At 39.9% G+C, this 17,264-nt stretch overlaps 1 protein-coding gene across 1 annotated transcript in view; it reads right to left on the bottom strand.

The window, feature by feature from the left end:
* Positions 1–17,264, bottom strand: part of DIP2B (disco interacting protein 2 homolog B) — a 229,737-nt gene that overhangs the window by 70,513 nt on the left and 141,960 nt on the right. Inside the window, exons 4-5 of the mRNA XM_068970156.1 lie at positions 9,850–9,975; positions 28–240 (exon numbers count right to left, since the gene is read on the bottom strand). Of these exons, the coding sequence (XP_068826257.1) occupies positions 28–240; positions 9,850–9,975 (339 nt within the window). The remainder of the gene's footprint in view (positions 1–27; positions 241–9,849; positions 9,976–17,264) is intronic.

Below are 17,264 nucleotides of genomic sequence, written 5' to 3' on the forward strand. Positions count from 1 at the left end.
AATTTCTCGGGGAGATTCAGCTCCTACCTATTCGAGTATTGGCAAATACATCAGCTAGAGACCCACTGGTTCCTTTGACCTCTCCATGGGACAGCGTGGAAGATGCAGATGAAGAAGTGGACGATCCCTGAATTGACCGGTTGATCCAGGACTCAGCATTCTGTAAGCTCTGTTGCAAGGCAGCAGAGAGCGCAGCTTGGCGTCTCAGAGAACCCTCATCCTCAGAGGCCGAAGACGTGTCTGTGTGGAATTAGAAAAACAGAAGTTCTCGATCCTGCCTAGAACACAGACCTTCCAGATCTTTCCCAATGAGCACACATTCAACTTTCACAGCAGCAAAACATTTTATGTAAAGTTTCTTGAGAATCTCAAGGAAAGGCTTATGAACCAAAGTTTGCAAAAATAAAACAGCTAAAATCTAGAGGTTATTTTCAGCTCTTTTGAAAAACCCATTTTTGAACAGTTAAACTTCATTCACTGTTTTTGTTGTGGTTGTTGCAGTTGCTTTGTGTTTTTGGTTCTGGGCTTAATCAGTATCTAAATATTCTGGCTTATCTCCTTATGTTCAAATAATGCTGACGTGCTTCTATTATCTTCTTCGGTGCGTTTGTTAGAGAACATTGTGATGGGCTGCTACCCTGATTTTCACAAGTACTTATTAATTAGTGTCTACTTAAAAGGAAATGATCTTGTTGGCAAATATAAAAATCTTATTTCTGGTAACAACTAAAGTGCCAAACAGTGAACTAGATTTTGGGGAACTGACTTCTGTGGAATAAGAAACTGCTCCGCCCAGCAGCAGTCATGGTTTTGGTGGGAAAGCGAGCTGGTCACAGGGCACCAGGGAGCTCTCCAAACAAGACTGGAGAGGCCACAGAGCTACTTCTCGCCTTGGTCCCAGAGAACTGTGAGGAATGCACTGGTGCCTGCATTTAGACTGGCTCTGACTTTCTAAATTAGAAAAGTATGCAGAAAAAATAAAAAGAGAAAAGTTCAACCAAATATAGGACAGCTAAGGGAAGCAGAAGTCAGGAATTTATTCCAGCGCTCTAAGCATATGTCAGCATACATGTTACAGCGGCATTTGGTCTGATGTCAGATAAACCCTCCTAAATGATTTTAAGGGTTACAATTTATGGCTCGTGCATTGAATTTCATTCAATTAAAAAAAAAATTTAATATTCTATGGTTAGTCCTGCTGAACTCTTTCCTCTAACTCAAGTGAAATTGCAGGTCCGTGTTCTACTTCAGTTTAGAGAGCCAGAGAGACAACTAACAGAGCTAGAACACGGCTAGCTCCTGACAACAGAAATTTGAAGAACAAAAGACTGATTTAATCTAGAAGTCAAATTGTGAGGATCTGAAGTAAGAAAGTTAAAATAATGACTATATCCTTTCTTCCTGTTCTCAAACTACCCCTAATTTATTATCTCACATTGAAGGAGATCTGAGGCCCAAGACTTATTATTATTTTACAGTGTGCTACTTAACTATGTAATATGTGCTGGGAACTATCAGTTCTGGCAGTTTTGAGATGTATGAATTCTTATGACAGTAAATGCCTTAAGAAAGCTTACCATCTAGTACAGAAGACACACAACTCCTCAGATTATTTCATATGGATGTAACAGATGCCAAGAAATGGGGTGAGCAAAGGGTTTCACAGGAGGAACCCCAATCTCAGCCAGGGATTGGAATACTTCTATGCAAATCATGTGGACTTCGAGGAGACAAGAGCAAAAAAGAGGCTGGAGAGGTAAACTGTGACCAGACTCCAAAGGGCTAAAGTGATGAGGTTCTTTAGAAAACATTTTTTGCATAATCTTAAAGAAAAATGTTCAACTGCACCTTGGGAGGCAGAGATTTCTGTCTTTGCAAACATGCTTTAAAAACAGCATCTATGGGAGGGATGGGGCAGGTGAATCTGACCCTTAGAATAAAGTAGTTTTGGGTGATACATCACAGGGTCCCACAACCTCCACTGTATTCACGGAGTGTCTTTACTGCACCATTTATTTTAATCTGTGTAAGTCTAAAATCAGAATAACTCAATTTTTAAAAGCTATTAAAAACAGTATTTTCATGATTAGGTTTGTGGAAAATCGGCTTCATTATGTTTCTATATTGGATCAATTATGTAATTAGGTATATTGTTTCAATTCAATTACCTCATTTGCCTGCTAGTCCTCCTTAGAGTGTTTAGTGACTATAACTGTGGGGAGGCTTGCTGCTGCTGCTAAGTTGCTTCAGTCGTGTCCGACTCTGTGTGACCCCAGAGACGGCAGCCCACCAGGCTCCCCTGTCCCTGGGATTCACCAGGCAAGAATACTGGAGTGGGTTGCCATTTCCTTCTCCAATGCATGAAAGTGAAAAGTGAAAGTGAAGTCGCTCAGTCGTGTCCGACTCTTAGCAACTTCATGGACTGCAGCCCACCAGGCTCCTCCGTCCATGGGATTTTCCAGGCAAGAGTACTGGAGTGGGGTGCCATTGCCTTCTCCGTGGGGAGGCTTAGTGCAGTGGAAAAAACATGGCTTTGGTGTCCTTGCATCTGAACTCTGGGGCCACCATTTATAAGCTATGTAGGGGACAAAGTTGCCCATCTGAGAAGGCTGTTAGCTTATTTATCTATTTAATAAATACTCTAAGGATTACACTAGTTGGCAGGAATAGAATGGTAAGCAAGAAGACACAGTCCCCACTCTAACAGGACTTAGAGTCTTAAAGAAGTTCAGGGTTGGTGCCCAAGGAAGTGAGAGCTCAACCAAGGTGAGAAGGGTTAAGTAGGAATTATTTATGAGAGGCACAGAGGTGGGGACAGAGGGGAGTCAGGTGAGCAACCTGGGAGGCAACGGGGAACAAAGCACATCTGAAGATCTGGAAGAAATGAGACTAGCGGAAGCACAGGATGCAAAACTGGTCGTGACCAAAGACGAGGCTGGACAAGCAGACAGCACTGGGCTGCTAAGGGCCACCTAAGTCAGCTAAGGAAACTCACCTCTGCTAACTGCTGTGGGAGGGCCCAAAACAAGACAAGTTACAGAAAGCACCAGTAGCGCCAGCATATAACAGGTGGCCAATAACATCAAGTCCCCCTTTCCCCTGAAAATCCCACCCTATGTTACCTCACAGGTACAGAACTTCAGCTCTGCAAAGTTTTACAGTTTACATGTTAAGGTTATACAAAATGTAAGCACCTATCTAGGACTATATCTCTTAAAAAAAAAAAGCTCCTTTACATAGTCATACAGTTATTTTGTACCTTTTTTAAAAAAGTAACTGTCACCCACAAAACTGTTAGGGCTTAGTAGAAAATTGGGCAAGATTAAATTAACAAAGTTATTCTTTTCCCACTGATTCTGCTCCAGTTGAATAAGAACTCAAAACTCTTATCCATCATAACTAAAGTCCTTGCCAAACCACTTGTATATGATGAATTTAATAGGTTTGCACAACAGGAAAATATTCTGGAAATATAGCTTGTCCTTCAGGTTGTAACTGGTGTGCCTTTAACACTGTATCATTTAATACTGATTACTGGAAGTCTAAAATCCATTTATAACCCATCAGGAAACATATAATGAGGGGTATGGTGCAAGCTACACAAGTTCCTGGAAAGACAATGCCTGACACTGGGTTCTGACAGCCAATATCCAAATTAGGTCCAGATACCAGCTTAAAACAGCAGGTAAGTCAAGATTCGCTGAAAGGAGGACCTCACCCTAACAACTGCTACAAAATACGGCACATAAACTAGGCCAGGAAATGAGAGCCTCAAAGAACAAGTAAGGGAAACAACCATTAAGACAGGTAGTATACAGTAGTCTGGAGTCCATGCAAAGAAATACTCGTGTGTGTTTGGGACGGGCAGGGTGGGAAGGGGTGGTATCAGGCAGGAGAATGTCATGTTCTCTTGCACTGGTGGGTCAGGGGAATGAAGGACTTCCAGAACCTTCAAGAGAGGCAAAGTAAGGTTCCACGTAGGCAAAGAAAGAGTTCGAAGCTTAGGAAGGAAAAGCTTTAGAGACCCAAGTAGGTGCAGTCTGGGAATAAAAACTTATATGGAAGAGAAGATTAAAAGGTTAGTTCGAAAGCAGTCCATTCTGGACTTACCTTGGGCTACAAATTCTGAAGTGATTAATCTAGCACTAAACTCAATCAGGGTCGATACTGATTGACCAGACGTGGATCAGGAAGGTGTTCAGAACCATCTGAGAGATTTTCCAGCATCCCACAGTGACCTGGGTGCACAGAGAGCTGGCTGGGACAGGAAATTACTACGTAATCACTAATCAGCAGAGGCCCATGTGTTGTCTATTAACATCCATATGCGGATACTTATGAGAGAGGGGCGCTGACTAGTAATAATTACTCCAGGATCACTCTACCCATAAGGGATTTCTGAACACTGTTTTTCAAGGTATTGTCCCACGTCTATGAAAAATCATTTCACAAAATGAACTAATATTACAATTAATCTTGCAGTGAAGAGATAGGTACTTTTTTTTTTTTAACTTACTGCCTAACTTGAAAAGTTAGACCAAATATGCAGCAATTGCTAGAGCTCCAGAATAAAACCAGAAAACATTTACTTGACATGGTAGCTCAGTTGGTAAAGAATCTGCCTGCAATGCAGGAGACCAGGGGTTCAATCCCTGGGTTGGGAAGATCCCCTAGAGAAGGAAATGGCAACCCACTTCAGTCTTCTTGCCTGGAGAATCCCATGGACAAGTGGAGCCTACAGTCTATGGGGTCACAAGAGTTGAACACGACTTAGTGACTAAACCATCCCCATGGTAGGATGAGAGCCCATACACCAAGTGGTTTACAGAATAGGCTTTTAAGGCCAGACTGCTTTGGATTCATAGGAGTTGGGCAAATCAGTTCTTACAGGTCTTACTTCTACTGTTTTGCCATTGTTCTTTTCTCTCTGTTTTGGGGTTGTTTGCTCACAAAATCCAGTGGATCTTTATCTGTGGGGATTTTAAATCCCTGGACTGATGTATCCTGCCAGAAACCACTTGTGCCCCAGGTTATCATCAGCCTGGGACCACTTTCTAACATTAGATTTAACAAGCAGGACACCAGAATTCAATTCTTGTACCTTCTGACCACAAATTATCAGAGAAGGTCCCTGCCCTCATTATTCTGAGGCAAAGCAGGCAAGCTTTCTTGAGAGGGTTTTCTTTTGCTGGGAGGTTAATTTTTTCATTTAATTTTTTCTAACTGTCCCTTCTGCTAAAGATGTGAACCCTTCTGGGGATCTCAATCCCAACTTTCAACCTTATATATGTCTGAGGTTTTATCTTTCCTACTCTTACAGTAATTAAAATTTAGGTCCTTTGTTGATGGTCTCTTCTCCTCCCTAGGACAGCCAAAGTCAGCCCCATCTAACCACACTGATTTTCAGTGATCATTCTCTACATCTCTCACTTCTGTATGTATTTAAAAGGAAGCTGATTATATTCTACCTAGTACTAAAGAGAAATTTTCTTTTCCCTCTTTCTAAGAGAGAGTTTTCAGGTTGTCTAACTGACCACACAGCTAGAAATAGATGTCTGAGCAAGTTATTGAGCCTCTTTAAATCTGCTGTCTCATCTGTAAAATCAAACAGAAAATTGTCAAGAAAACAAATGATGAAAAAATGTTAAGCACTTAGCCTTTTGACTAGTACACAGAGGTACTCAAGAAATGGTAGCTATGAAATTACGTTTATTGGAAAACTTTAAATTTTATAATCACTTATTGAAATAAACTAATTCAATCTGATAGACTGGGTTTTTATTGCGCTCTGGCTTAAAGAATATTGAATACTAAACTTCTAAGTACTTGTGGAGCTCTGCTCATAACTCATATCAATACTAACAAAAGCATTTTATTAAAAGATCCAAAATTTATTAATTATAGCACATTTATAGAGGTCTGATTTGCCATCTCTGTTTACTTTGTGATTTTCAATAAAATTAGAATATCTCCACGTTAGTAACTGAGTAATAATGTGTTTTAGCCTATAAGCTCTCAGAAGGCAACAGCTGTTCAATTTGTTTGGAATAATACCCATTCCAGGACTGTGCATATAGGAGTATCTGTTAAGCAAAAAAGAACTTTCCAAGAGTAAAAAACAAAATCAAGCAATGAGTCTGATACATAATTGCTAAACCCTAGGATAAATCACTTAGTGACTGTAAGCTTGTCTGTTTCCTCATCTCTAAAGAAATCTGGACTTCCCACTTCACAGAGTAGTTGCTTAAGCAGAACAACTGAGGCAGGGCAGCCACTGGTATATGAAAGTCCTCTGCATCCTGTAATTCCATATAGCATCATTAAAGTTTGCTAAAACTGTAACAATATTCCAGCCTGTTCGTGGGCATTGTTTTCATATATAGAAATACAGAGAGGTAAATGTCTCTGTGACTGGCCCCGTGAATTACTACTACAGTCACTTTCAAGCAAAGCCCTGTATAAGTGAAACTCAGAGAGACCTCTAAATTTTAAGCTTCATTCTATGCAAGCCAGTCAAAACAGCTTCCTGTGCTTTGGGGTCATTATGTGGTCTATTTGTTCATCTGAGCACCCTCAAAATGCAGTGCAGGGTAAGCCCACACGGGTGCAGAAAAAGCTTAGAGAAAAAAAAACATATGCTGTAGCTTTTGCATTCTGTTTATCTGTATGAATGAGTAATAGCATTACACAAAGAAGCCCTACAGAGAAAGTGCTGAGGTAACTGCCTCATGACATTAGCAAATGACTTCAGCACATAAAGGGAACTGGATGGCAGTAATTCAAACAGTCTAAAAGACTATGAAAAAGGCCACAGGCACTGGAAGAACCACCGGCTGCTACCAGCGTGGGGAATTTAGATTTTCCAATCCACAAGATAGAAATCAGTGCAGGTATCAATAAGCGGGTTTCAGGGTGACTGACATTTTATTATTTGAGAAGGCTTTATGAACAAAAGACAAATCAGCTCTCATGCCAAGTGTTTACCATATTTTCCAGATTATATGATTACGAATAAAACCAAGATTTATGACATAGTTCACTTCCAGACTCTTTCTGTTAAATCCCTCCAAAAGCAGCTCTAGATTTTCATCACTTCAGTGACTCCCACAGTTATGCGCTGGTTGCGTCTCTAAGAAGCCGACTGGCCAGTGCGCTTTAGCAGATATCCCCGAAACTAGGTTCACCTGGCACAGCATGGGCAGAGGAAGGGCCCCGAGCAGAAACACGTTTTGTGACGTTTTGCAGTGTGGCCTCTCAGTGCACAAAGGACAATGTAACTATACTACCATGAAATCTGAGGTTAGTCTTGCCCTGCAAGAGTGGCACAATTTTTCTATAAAGAAAATAGTAGCATGTCACTTTCATAGCTGCCTAGAACCTGTTTTTGTTTTTTTTTAATCAGCCCATAACCATCAATAATTAACATCAATTCTCCTCTTCCTCTTGACCCCTTGAGCACAGCTTCAGCATTTCCTCTAACTTTAGTGTTTTGGGGGCTAGTAAAAAGGCAAGATAAACCCTACCTGCCTTCCCTGGGTTAGGCTGTAAGAGGTTCTGGGAGACACTGATAAAAGGGTTAAGGTTCAATGGCCAAGTCTCTAACTGGTGGCTCTCAGATGGCTTGGAGAGAATGGAATCCATATCCAGGCAAGAATACCGGAGTGGGTAGCAATTCCCTTTTCCAGGGGATCTTCCGGACCCAGGGATAGAACCCAGGTCTCCTGCATTGCAGGCGGACTCTTTACCACCTGAGCCACCAGGGAAGCCCTTATCCTAACTTGGGAAGGACAAATTCCATCCCCCCAGTGGAAAGGTCCTGAGAGAAGCCTTATGACACCGTCCCTCCACAGCCCCTCACCCTGGAACACAGGATGGTTCCAGGCATATGTGCTGTTGCTGGACAAGCGCATCACATGCAGCGAGGCTCAGCTCTCTGTGAGGGCCAGGTGAGAAACTGCTACGCGGGGTGCTCTCGGTGCTCGAGCTGGGAGAGAATCCCTCTCCTATTTGACGACACTGATGTCTCTAAGAGCGGATCAACATCTCTCACATACCATTCAGAGTTCCCGGAACAGGACATACAGAGGAAACCTTCTTATTACTCTGCTCTGCTGAATAAAGGTCTTAAGAGAGAGGACTGAATCTTTACAATCATGAAATTATTAAGACTACCAGGTAATCAAGAAAACGATGCCACATCTTTAAGGCAGCAGACAGAGTCGAACATTCATGTTTAGAGATACAGAAGCCTGTACTGAATTCCACAGGACTATGGTCTTGTTCAGCAATGAACAGCCTTGATTTAGAGTTGGTGAATTCCCCTCAGGCAGTGACTTTCAGAAAAGGTTTCCATTCCGTCTGCGTGTTCTCAAAATCCTTCGCTGCGCTCTCCCATTTCACCCACGGCCATAGGAGCAGACTACTTCACAGCTGCATTTCTTTAGCACAGTTCTGGGGAGGACTGGGTCTAAGGACTTGGGAGTCTGCGCTGCTCCCTACCCTTTGCCATTTACTACAATGGCAAACCTTCAGCCACACTGCCCCAGAATCTGCCAGCAAGGAATAGCTGTGAGACTGAGAGCCCCCTTTGTCCACGAGGACCCGGCTGGTGCTGTACTAATGCGACAGGGAAGCCATCCAAGATTCTGAACGAGTGGGCTGGAAGTATGCACCACTACAGCACAAAACGTCTCATTGTGACGGTCTGCTAGAGGTATCCTGCGTTACATTTTGAGGATCACTTGAAGCCACAGAGCTATTTCTCTTTGGAACATATTGACACCACAGATGTAAAGAAAAAAAGCACACACAGTTAAGGAGCCCATAGCACGCCCAGATGCTCTGAGAAGTTAGTCAGAACCTAGGAAAAGACTATTAATAAACCTAGGCCAGGGGCTAGGATCAGTGTGAACAGCTCAACTTGACAGCTATGAATCAGAGTCAACCACGACCAATGTAACCTTCCTGGGAATCTCCCCCAAAAGACAGGGTAAGTCGCTGAGACCAAAACAGTTCAGGAAATGTTTCTCCCCAAAGATTTTATTACCAGGAACATGACAGTGGAGAAACAGACACAAGACTGAGGCTCTGAAACAGACGGACTGTTTAGTCTCAGAGGCTACACATCGAGATTCTGAGATTTCATCTAAATTTTTTAAAACTTTGGGGAAGATTCCAAATGGAAGAGACAACTTAAAGGTGTTCCAGTTACTCTTCAAATATGAATTTGTAGTGAGGGTGGGGGTGGTAAGTCTTCCAAGTCTGGAGGGTGGCGATGGGCCTCTTAGTTCTTGGCTTATCTCCTGATTCAATTATAGAAAGTGGATTCTTAAAGAAATAAAAACATATAAAAAATATATTAACATACACGTAAACACTTATGTATGTTTTCTAGATTTATTATAACTTTGCATGACTGCTCTCTTTCATGACACAAAAACATTTTGTCCCAAGATCACATACTTCTGTGACTGTTGCAGAGATAAAGGATTTGATTAGGAGTATAAATCTGTTAAAGACATACATATATGACTCTGGGTCATATTTAGTCACAGAAGGGTATTTTTTAGACCCTAAGCTTTGGCTTTATTTATGACTACATGAGTTTGGAGGTTAGAGCAAGGAAATTCTGGAATTTCAGAATTTAAAAAAAAAAAAACAGCTTTACTCTTAAGGCCTTTTTTGTGTGTTGTTTACAATGCAATAATCAAAACCTGTCACCTTCAGTGTGTACTCATACATTTCTGATGACGGGGAGAGAGTTCTAGCTCCTACCTCAGAAAAGAAAAAGCAGAACTTAAGAAACATCAAAGTAGTAACTGTCAGAGAGAAAGCTTCTGATAAACCTACCAGGTGGTGTGCAGGCATCCGCAGGAGACTGGACAAACGTGGACCGCCTTTTGGTTGGCATGGGCAAAGCCATTTTCTGTTCTTTATGCTTTGCCAGTGCAGCTTGAACTGCTTCTGTGTGGATATCTGAAAGATTAAAAATTTGCATTTATTAGCTCCTGGCTCTCAAAGTGTTTACTTCTTTGAGTTGAACTATCACTGCCTCAGCTGTTAAAAGGCGATATTTAGGTGACTTTTATTTATCATTTGTGTTACAGCAAATAGGAAATACAGACCAAAGAAGTAGTCAAGGATAATTTACGTGAGAGGAAAATGAAGCCCAGAACAATGAGAAGGCCCTTTAACACAGCAGAGAAGCTGATGGAGAGGGGGCTGGGTGTGTAGTGAGAGGAAGAATCGAACATGCATCAGGGCCAGCTGGGAACCCCACCTCTGAAGGGAATGCATGTGATGCAGGTACCCAAAGGACACTCTCTGTTCAAGCCCAGAATCTGCTTAACTGTCTGAAAGGAGCCGACATTCTTCAGTTCTATGCCACAGAAGAGAAGGGCTGATTCTGATGTAGAAAATACAAGCGCCAGGGGTACCTGTTTGCCACTCTGCCCACAAAAGAACACAGCTCTTCACTTGAATGTCTAATAACGATCGCAAAATTAACATGTGCAGAGAAAACTCTTGATTATCCACTCCCACGCCAAAACTCAATCTATACTGCTACAAAATAGGATCATATAATACACAGTATTTTGGACTGTGCTTTGATTTTTTTTTTAATATATTTTTATTTATTTGGCTGCATCAGGTCTCACCTGAGGCATGTGGGATCTTGTGATATGTGAACTCTTTGTTGCGGCATGTGGAATCTAGTTCCCTGACCAGGGATCAAGCCCCACCCCCTGCACAGGGAGTTCGAAGTCTTAGCCACTGGACCACCAGGGAAGTCCCTGTGCTTTGATTAAAACAACAACAACAACAAAAAAACTCTTAGCAAATCCTTCTGAGGCAGATCCTTCTGAGGTGGCTTCCAGGTTCAGAGAAATTCCCTCTTTTCAAGGAACTGGCCCAAACTACATATGCAAATAATCCTTGAAAGCCTGTCCCTTGTAAGAGCTGGGCTAATCAGGTCATTTGCAGGGGTGGGGAGGGGGCTGTAAGTTTAAACTGAATCAAGAAACTGCAGCTCCTAAAGTGGAGTCACATGAACAGCAGTACCCTAGAACAGACTAAGTCATGATTAGAGGCTTAGAACTTTCAGCCCTACCCTCCATCCTCTAGAGAGAGGAAAGGGACTGGGGACTGAGCTAATCACCAATGACCAATTATTTAATCAAGCATGCCTAGGTAATGGAGTCTCCATTAAAAAAAAAAACCCTCTAAAGTAAGGGATCTGGAGAGCTTCCTGAGTTGGTGAACACATCTTTGTACCAGCAGGGTAATGTACCTTAAGCTTCACAGGGACAGGAGCTCTTGTTTCTGGGACTCTTCTGCACCTTGCCCTATAAGCCTCTTCATCTGGTTGATCATTTCTATCCTTTATAGTAAACTGGTAACATTAAGTATTTTCCTGAGTTTAATGAGCCATTATAGCAAATAATGAAACTTGAGGAGGGGGTGGTGGGAATTCTGATTTAGAGCCAAGTTGAACAGAGACTTCCCTGGTGGTCCACTGGTTTAGACTCTGCACTCCCAATGCAGGAGGCATGAGTTCGATCCCTAGTCCAGGAACTAAGATCCCACCTGCTGAATTAAACAACCCTATATAGCCAAGCTGCCCAGAGGGAAGCAATGTGGAAACACTACAGATGGTCTCCAACTTGTGATAAATTCAATTAGTGATTTCTTTTCTTTTTTTTAACTTTACAATGGTATAAAAGCAATACACATTTAATAGAAACTGTACTTCGAATTTTCAATTATTTTTTCCTGGATATGATTCTCTTTTGTGATGCTAGGCAGTAGCAGCAAGCTATGGCTCCCAGTCAGCCACACAATCACAGATGGCTGATACACTTAAAACCATTCTGTAAACATACAGCCATTCCATTTGCCCAACTGTAGGCTAATGTAAGTGTTCTGAGCACATTTAAGGCAGACAAGGCTAAGCTATGATATTCAGTAGATTGTTGTTGTATGTTGAGTCAATAAGCTGTGTCCAACTCTCTGCAACCTCAAGAACTGCATGCCAGGCTACCCTGTCCTTCACCATCTCAGATTTTGCTCAAACTCATATCCATTGGGTCAGTGATACCATCCGACTATCTCATCTTCTGTCACCCCCTTCTGCTCCTGCCCTCAATCTTTCCCAGGATCAGGGTCTTTTCCAATGAGTCAGCTCTGTGCATCAGGTGTCCAATCAAATACATTTCAACTTAGAATATTTTCAGCTTATGATAGGTTTATTGGCATGTAACCCCACTGTATGTCAAGGAAGGTCTGTACTTGTGATTGGCCACTTCCTTTTCCAGGGGATCTTCCCAACCCAGGTATCAAACTCACGTCTTCTGCATTGCAGGCAGACACTTAACCATCTGAGCCACCGAGGGAGTCCAAAGGTAGGGGCAGTCTTGTGGAAATGAGCCTGTGGGGTCTCCACTAACTGCAGATAGTTAATATCAGAAATGAATTAAATTGCAGGACAGTGAGTTGCTATCTGCAGAGAACTGGAGAACTGATGGGTGTGAAAAACCCACACACTAGGTAGGTACCTACCACACAACAGCCACTTCTACCTCAAATCCACTCACTCACTATAGGTAACCAAACTCCTTGTTGATTTATCCTGCCTGTATTTCTTTGTGCAAAAAATAACCATATTTTTTCCATATCCCTGCCTTTCATACACACAAGGTAGCATACAACATGTACTTTTTTGCACTATGCTTTTTTCACTTAACAGTATATCCTGGAATTCATTTTGTATCAGCTACTATTCTTTTTTTAAAGTAGCATATATAGCACTTCATTGTATACCACAGTTTATTCAATTGTTGTCCTATGTGTGGGCAATATTTTACAATTACAAATAATGATACAACAAACAGCCCTGTGCAAATACACTTCTATGCTGATGAGAATATATCTTCAGGATAAATTCTTACAAATGAGACTCCTAAGTCAAAAATCAAATACAGTTTAAATTTTGTTACATCTTTCCAAATTCCCCTCTGAAAGAGCTTTATCATACTGTAGTACGATCAGCAATGTATAAGAGAGCCTGTTTCCCCACTGACTTGCCTTCAAAGTATATTATCTATCTTTTCACTGTTGCCACTTCAGTGGCTGAGAAATGGCACCTCAGTATACTTTAAATTTGCGCTTTAAAAAAAAATCATTATTGATATTAAACATCTTTACAGAGGATTTTAAGAGCCTTTTAATATTTGTTTGAAAGTGAAGTGAATGTTCACAGAACTTCACCATTTTTCCATTGGGGGTCTTAGTCTTTTCCCTTGATTTTTAAAAACTCTTCATATATAAAAGATATTGGCCCTTTATCTCTGAGAAATGTTAGAAATATTTTCTTTCAGTTTGTTGTTTATCTTTTGCTATTGTTTGCAGTGGTTTGCTGCCATGCAAAAGTCTGTGGTTTTTTTTAAGATTTTATGGAAAATCTCAAGTCAGTAACCTAAATGCACAACTGAACGAACTCAAAAAAAGAACAAAATAAAACCTAAGTTAGCAAAAGAAGGAAATAACAAGGATTAGAGGAAAAATCACTGCAGATGGTGACTGGAGCCATGAAATTAAAAGACGCTTGCTCCTTGGAAGAAAAGCTATGACAAACCGAGACAGTATATTCAAAAGCAGAACATCGCTTTGCTGACTGACAAAGGTTCATATATATATATATACAGTCAAACCTATGGTTTTTCCAGTAGTCATGTATGGATGTGAGAGCTGGGCCATAAAGAAGGCTGAGTGCCGAAGAACTGATGCTTTCAAACTGTGGTGCTGGGGAAGACTTTTGAAAGTTCCTTGGACAACAAGGAGATCAAACCAGTCCATCTTAAAGGAAATCAGTTTTGAATATTTATTGGAAGGACTGATGCTGAAGCTGAAGCTCCAATACTTTGCCCACCTGATGCGAAGAGCTGACTCACTGGAAAGACCCTGATGCTGGGAAAGATTGAGGGCAGGAGGAGAAGGGGACGACAGAGGATGAGATGGTTGGATGTCATCACCGACTCGATGGACATGGGTTTGGGTGAACTCCGGGAGTTGGTGACGGACAGGGAGGCCTGGTGTGCTGCGGTTCATGGTGTCACAAAGAGTCAGACATGACTGAGCGACTGAACTAAACTGAACTGAAGTTGAAAAAGAAGAAGTAAAATTGTTTCTGTTTACAGATGACATGATGTTATATGTAGGAAACCCTAAAGATCTCACACACAAAGACTGTCAGAACTAACAAATAAATTCAGCAATTGCAAGATAGAAAAATCAACATACAAAAATCAGTTGTGTTTCTGAACAATAACAATGAATCATCTGAAAAGAAAAGTAAAAATTTACAATAGCATCAAAAAGAACAAAACACTTAGGAATAAATATAACCAAGGAGGTGAAAGATTTGTACAATATGAGACACTGATGAAAGAAATAAGACAAATCTGTGGAAAGACACTTTATGATTGACATTAAGTCCATTAAGGACTGCAAGTCTTAATATTGTTAAAACATCCATATTACCCAAAGCAGTCTAGAGAGTTAATGCAATTTGTCAAAATCTCAATGACATTTTTTTAAGAAATGAAAAACAAAATTCCTAAATGCATGTGGAATCTCAAAGGACCCCAAAGAGCCAAAACAATCATGAGAAAGAACAACAAAGCTAAAGGCTTCCCTCTACCTTATTTCAAAACATATTACAAAGTTATAGTAACTAAGACTATGACACTGGCATCCAGACATACATATAGAGCAATGAAACAGAACAGAGCCCAGAAATTATTCTGGTGTACACAGCTGAACAGTCTTCAACAAGGGGGTCAAGACTATACAATGGGAAAATGACAGCCTTGATAGAAACAAATGGTGATGGAAAAACTGGAATATCTGTATGTAAAAAAGAATGAAGCTGGATCCTTATCTTTCACCATACACAAAAATCAATCAAAATGGATTAAAGACCTAGACATAAGACCTGAAACTATAAAATTCTTAGGGAAAAACACTATGACCTTGGAATGTAATAATTTCTTGAATGTGACACCAACAGCACAAGCAACAAAAGCTGAAAACAGAACTAGGACTATATCAAACTTTAAAACTTCCGCATAACAAAGGACACAACAGTGAAAGGGCAACTCGGGGAATGGGAGAACGTATCTGCAAATCATACACTGAGTAAGGAGCTACTGTCTAGAATATACAAAGAACTTCTACAACTCAATCACAATAAGATCTCAAAGAACTCAATTTTAAATGGGCAAGGGAATTGAACTGATATTTCTCCAAAGAAGACAAATGGCAACTTAAAAAAAAAAAAAGGGAAAATCACAAATGTTGACAGAGATGTGGAGAAAGTGGAACCTGCATGCACTGTTAGCAGGACTGTAAAATGTTACTGCTGCTATGGAAAGCACTATGGAGGTTCCACAAAAAAATTGAAACCAGAACTACCCACAATCTTACTTTTGGATATACATCCAAAAGAACTGAAGGCAGAGTCTTAAAGTGATATTTACACATCTGTGTTCACTGCAGCATTATTCACAATGGCCAAGATGTGGAAACAACTTAATGTCCACGAATGGATTAAAAAAATGTAGTATATACATACTACATTATGTATTAAGGGTGGAATATTCTTCAGCCTTAAAAAAGGAAACTTTGACATGCTAAGTGAAATAAGTCAGTCACTCACACACATACATACACACACACACACACACACACACACACACACACAAAACCCCTAATGTGTACCACTTTTAAGAGGTATCTAAGTACTCAAATTCATAGGTATAGGGAGCAAAATAGTGGTTGGCAGAGACTGGGGCAAGAAGAAATTATTGATCAATGGATATAACGTTTCAGTCATGCAAGATGTAAAGGTTCCAAAGAGCTGTTGTATAACAATGTGCATACAGTTAACAATATAATATACCCTTAAAAATTCTAAGAGTAAATTCATGTGTTTTACCACAATAAACATTTCTTTTCTGTATCTTCTAATACATCTGGATTTTCAGTCTTAGAAAGTCTTCTCATAGGCTTTTCATAACCATAGATTATTTAAAAAATTGACTAATATTTTCTTTAGGTACTTATATGGTTTCATTTTAACATAAAGATCTTTGATCCATTTGAAGTTTTTGCTCATATCTGGTGTGAGATAATAGGTTTACTTAATTTTTTTCCAGTTGTTGTAGCATAATTTATCAAAAAGTACTTTCTCACCCAAGTGATTTGCGATGCTATCTTTATCATATACTAAACCCCAGATGTACTTCAGTCTATTTCTGAACTTGCTATTCTATTCCAATGGTCTGTCTGCCAATTTGTGTGTCATACCACACTGTTTTAATTACAGTCTTTGGAGTATGTTGCTAGATATTAAAACATATCTAGTCACTCTCGTAGGTTTTCTGAGTGTTTCCTAGCTAGTCTTACGTGTTTACTTTTCAAATTGAACTTCAAAAATATTTTTTCTAGCTCCATAAATAAATTTGATAGTGTTTTTACTGGGATTGGATTAAAATTATAATTTTTGGAGTCCTAACATCTTTGTGATATTGAATCATCCTATCTAAGAATAAGGGATGACTTTACATTTATCATGCCTACTGTGTCATTCAGGATGTTCTAAAGTTTCCATCATAAAGGTTTTATACATTCCTGAAGTTTATATCTAAATGTTTTATTTTATTACTTTTATAAATGAGGTTTGCTCTACCAACACTTCTTTCAACTAGTTATTATTAGCAAATATGAAGGCTACTGATTTCTGCACTAATTTCATATCTTGCTACTTGATATAATTATTTCATTAAGTTACTTTTGCCATCAATTCTCCTGGGTTTTCTAAATGAATTATCATATCAACTGCAAATACAGTTTTCCTTCTTCTTTTTTAATTCTTATACCTCTAATTGATCTGTCTTTTCTTCTTTTATTTTTGGTTACTACCTCTAGTAAATTTAAATATCAGTATCCCTAGGACTAGCAAAACTCATACAAAAATATAAGAAAAGAAAAAAGAATTCAATTTAGAAAAAGCAGGTTTAGGCAATGGACAAGTGGTTTACAGAAGAAGCCACAAATGGAAAATAAGCATATTCCAAAAGGTCCAATCTCATTAGTAATAAAAGAAATAACACTTCTACCAACAAGATGGGAGAATGTCCATTTCCCCACATCTATGGATAATAATGGGCCATGTTTTTTCATCTTTTCCAAAAAGATAAGTGGAA

Source organism: Capricornis sumatraensis, chromosome 4, assembly GCF_032405125.1.
Source record: "Capricornis sumatraensis isolate serow.1 chromosome 4, serow.2, whole genome shotgun sequence".
Taxonomy (NCBI): Eukaryota; Metazoa; Chordata; class Mammalia; order Artiodactyla; family Bovidae; genus Capricornis; species Capricornis sumatraensis.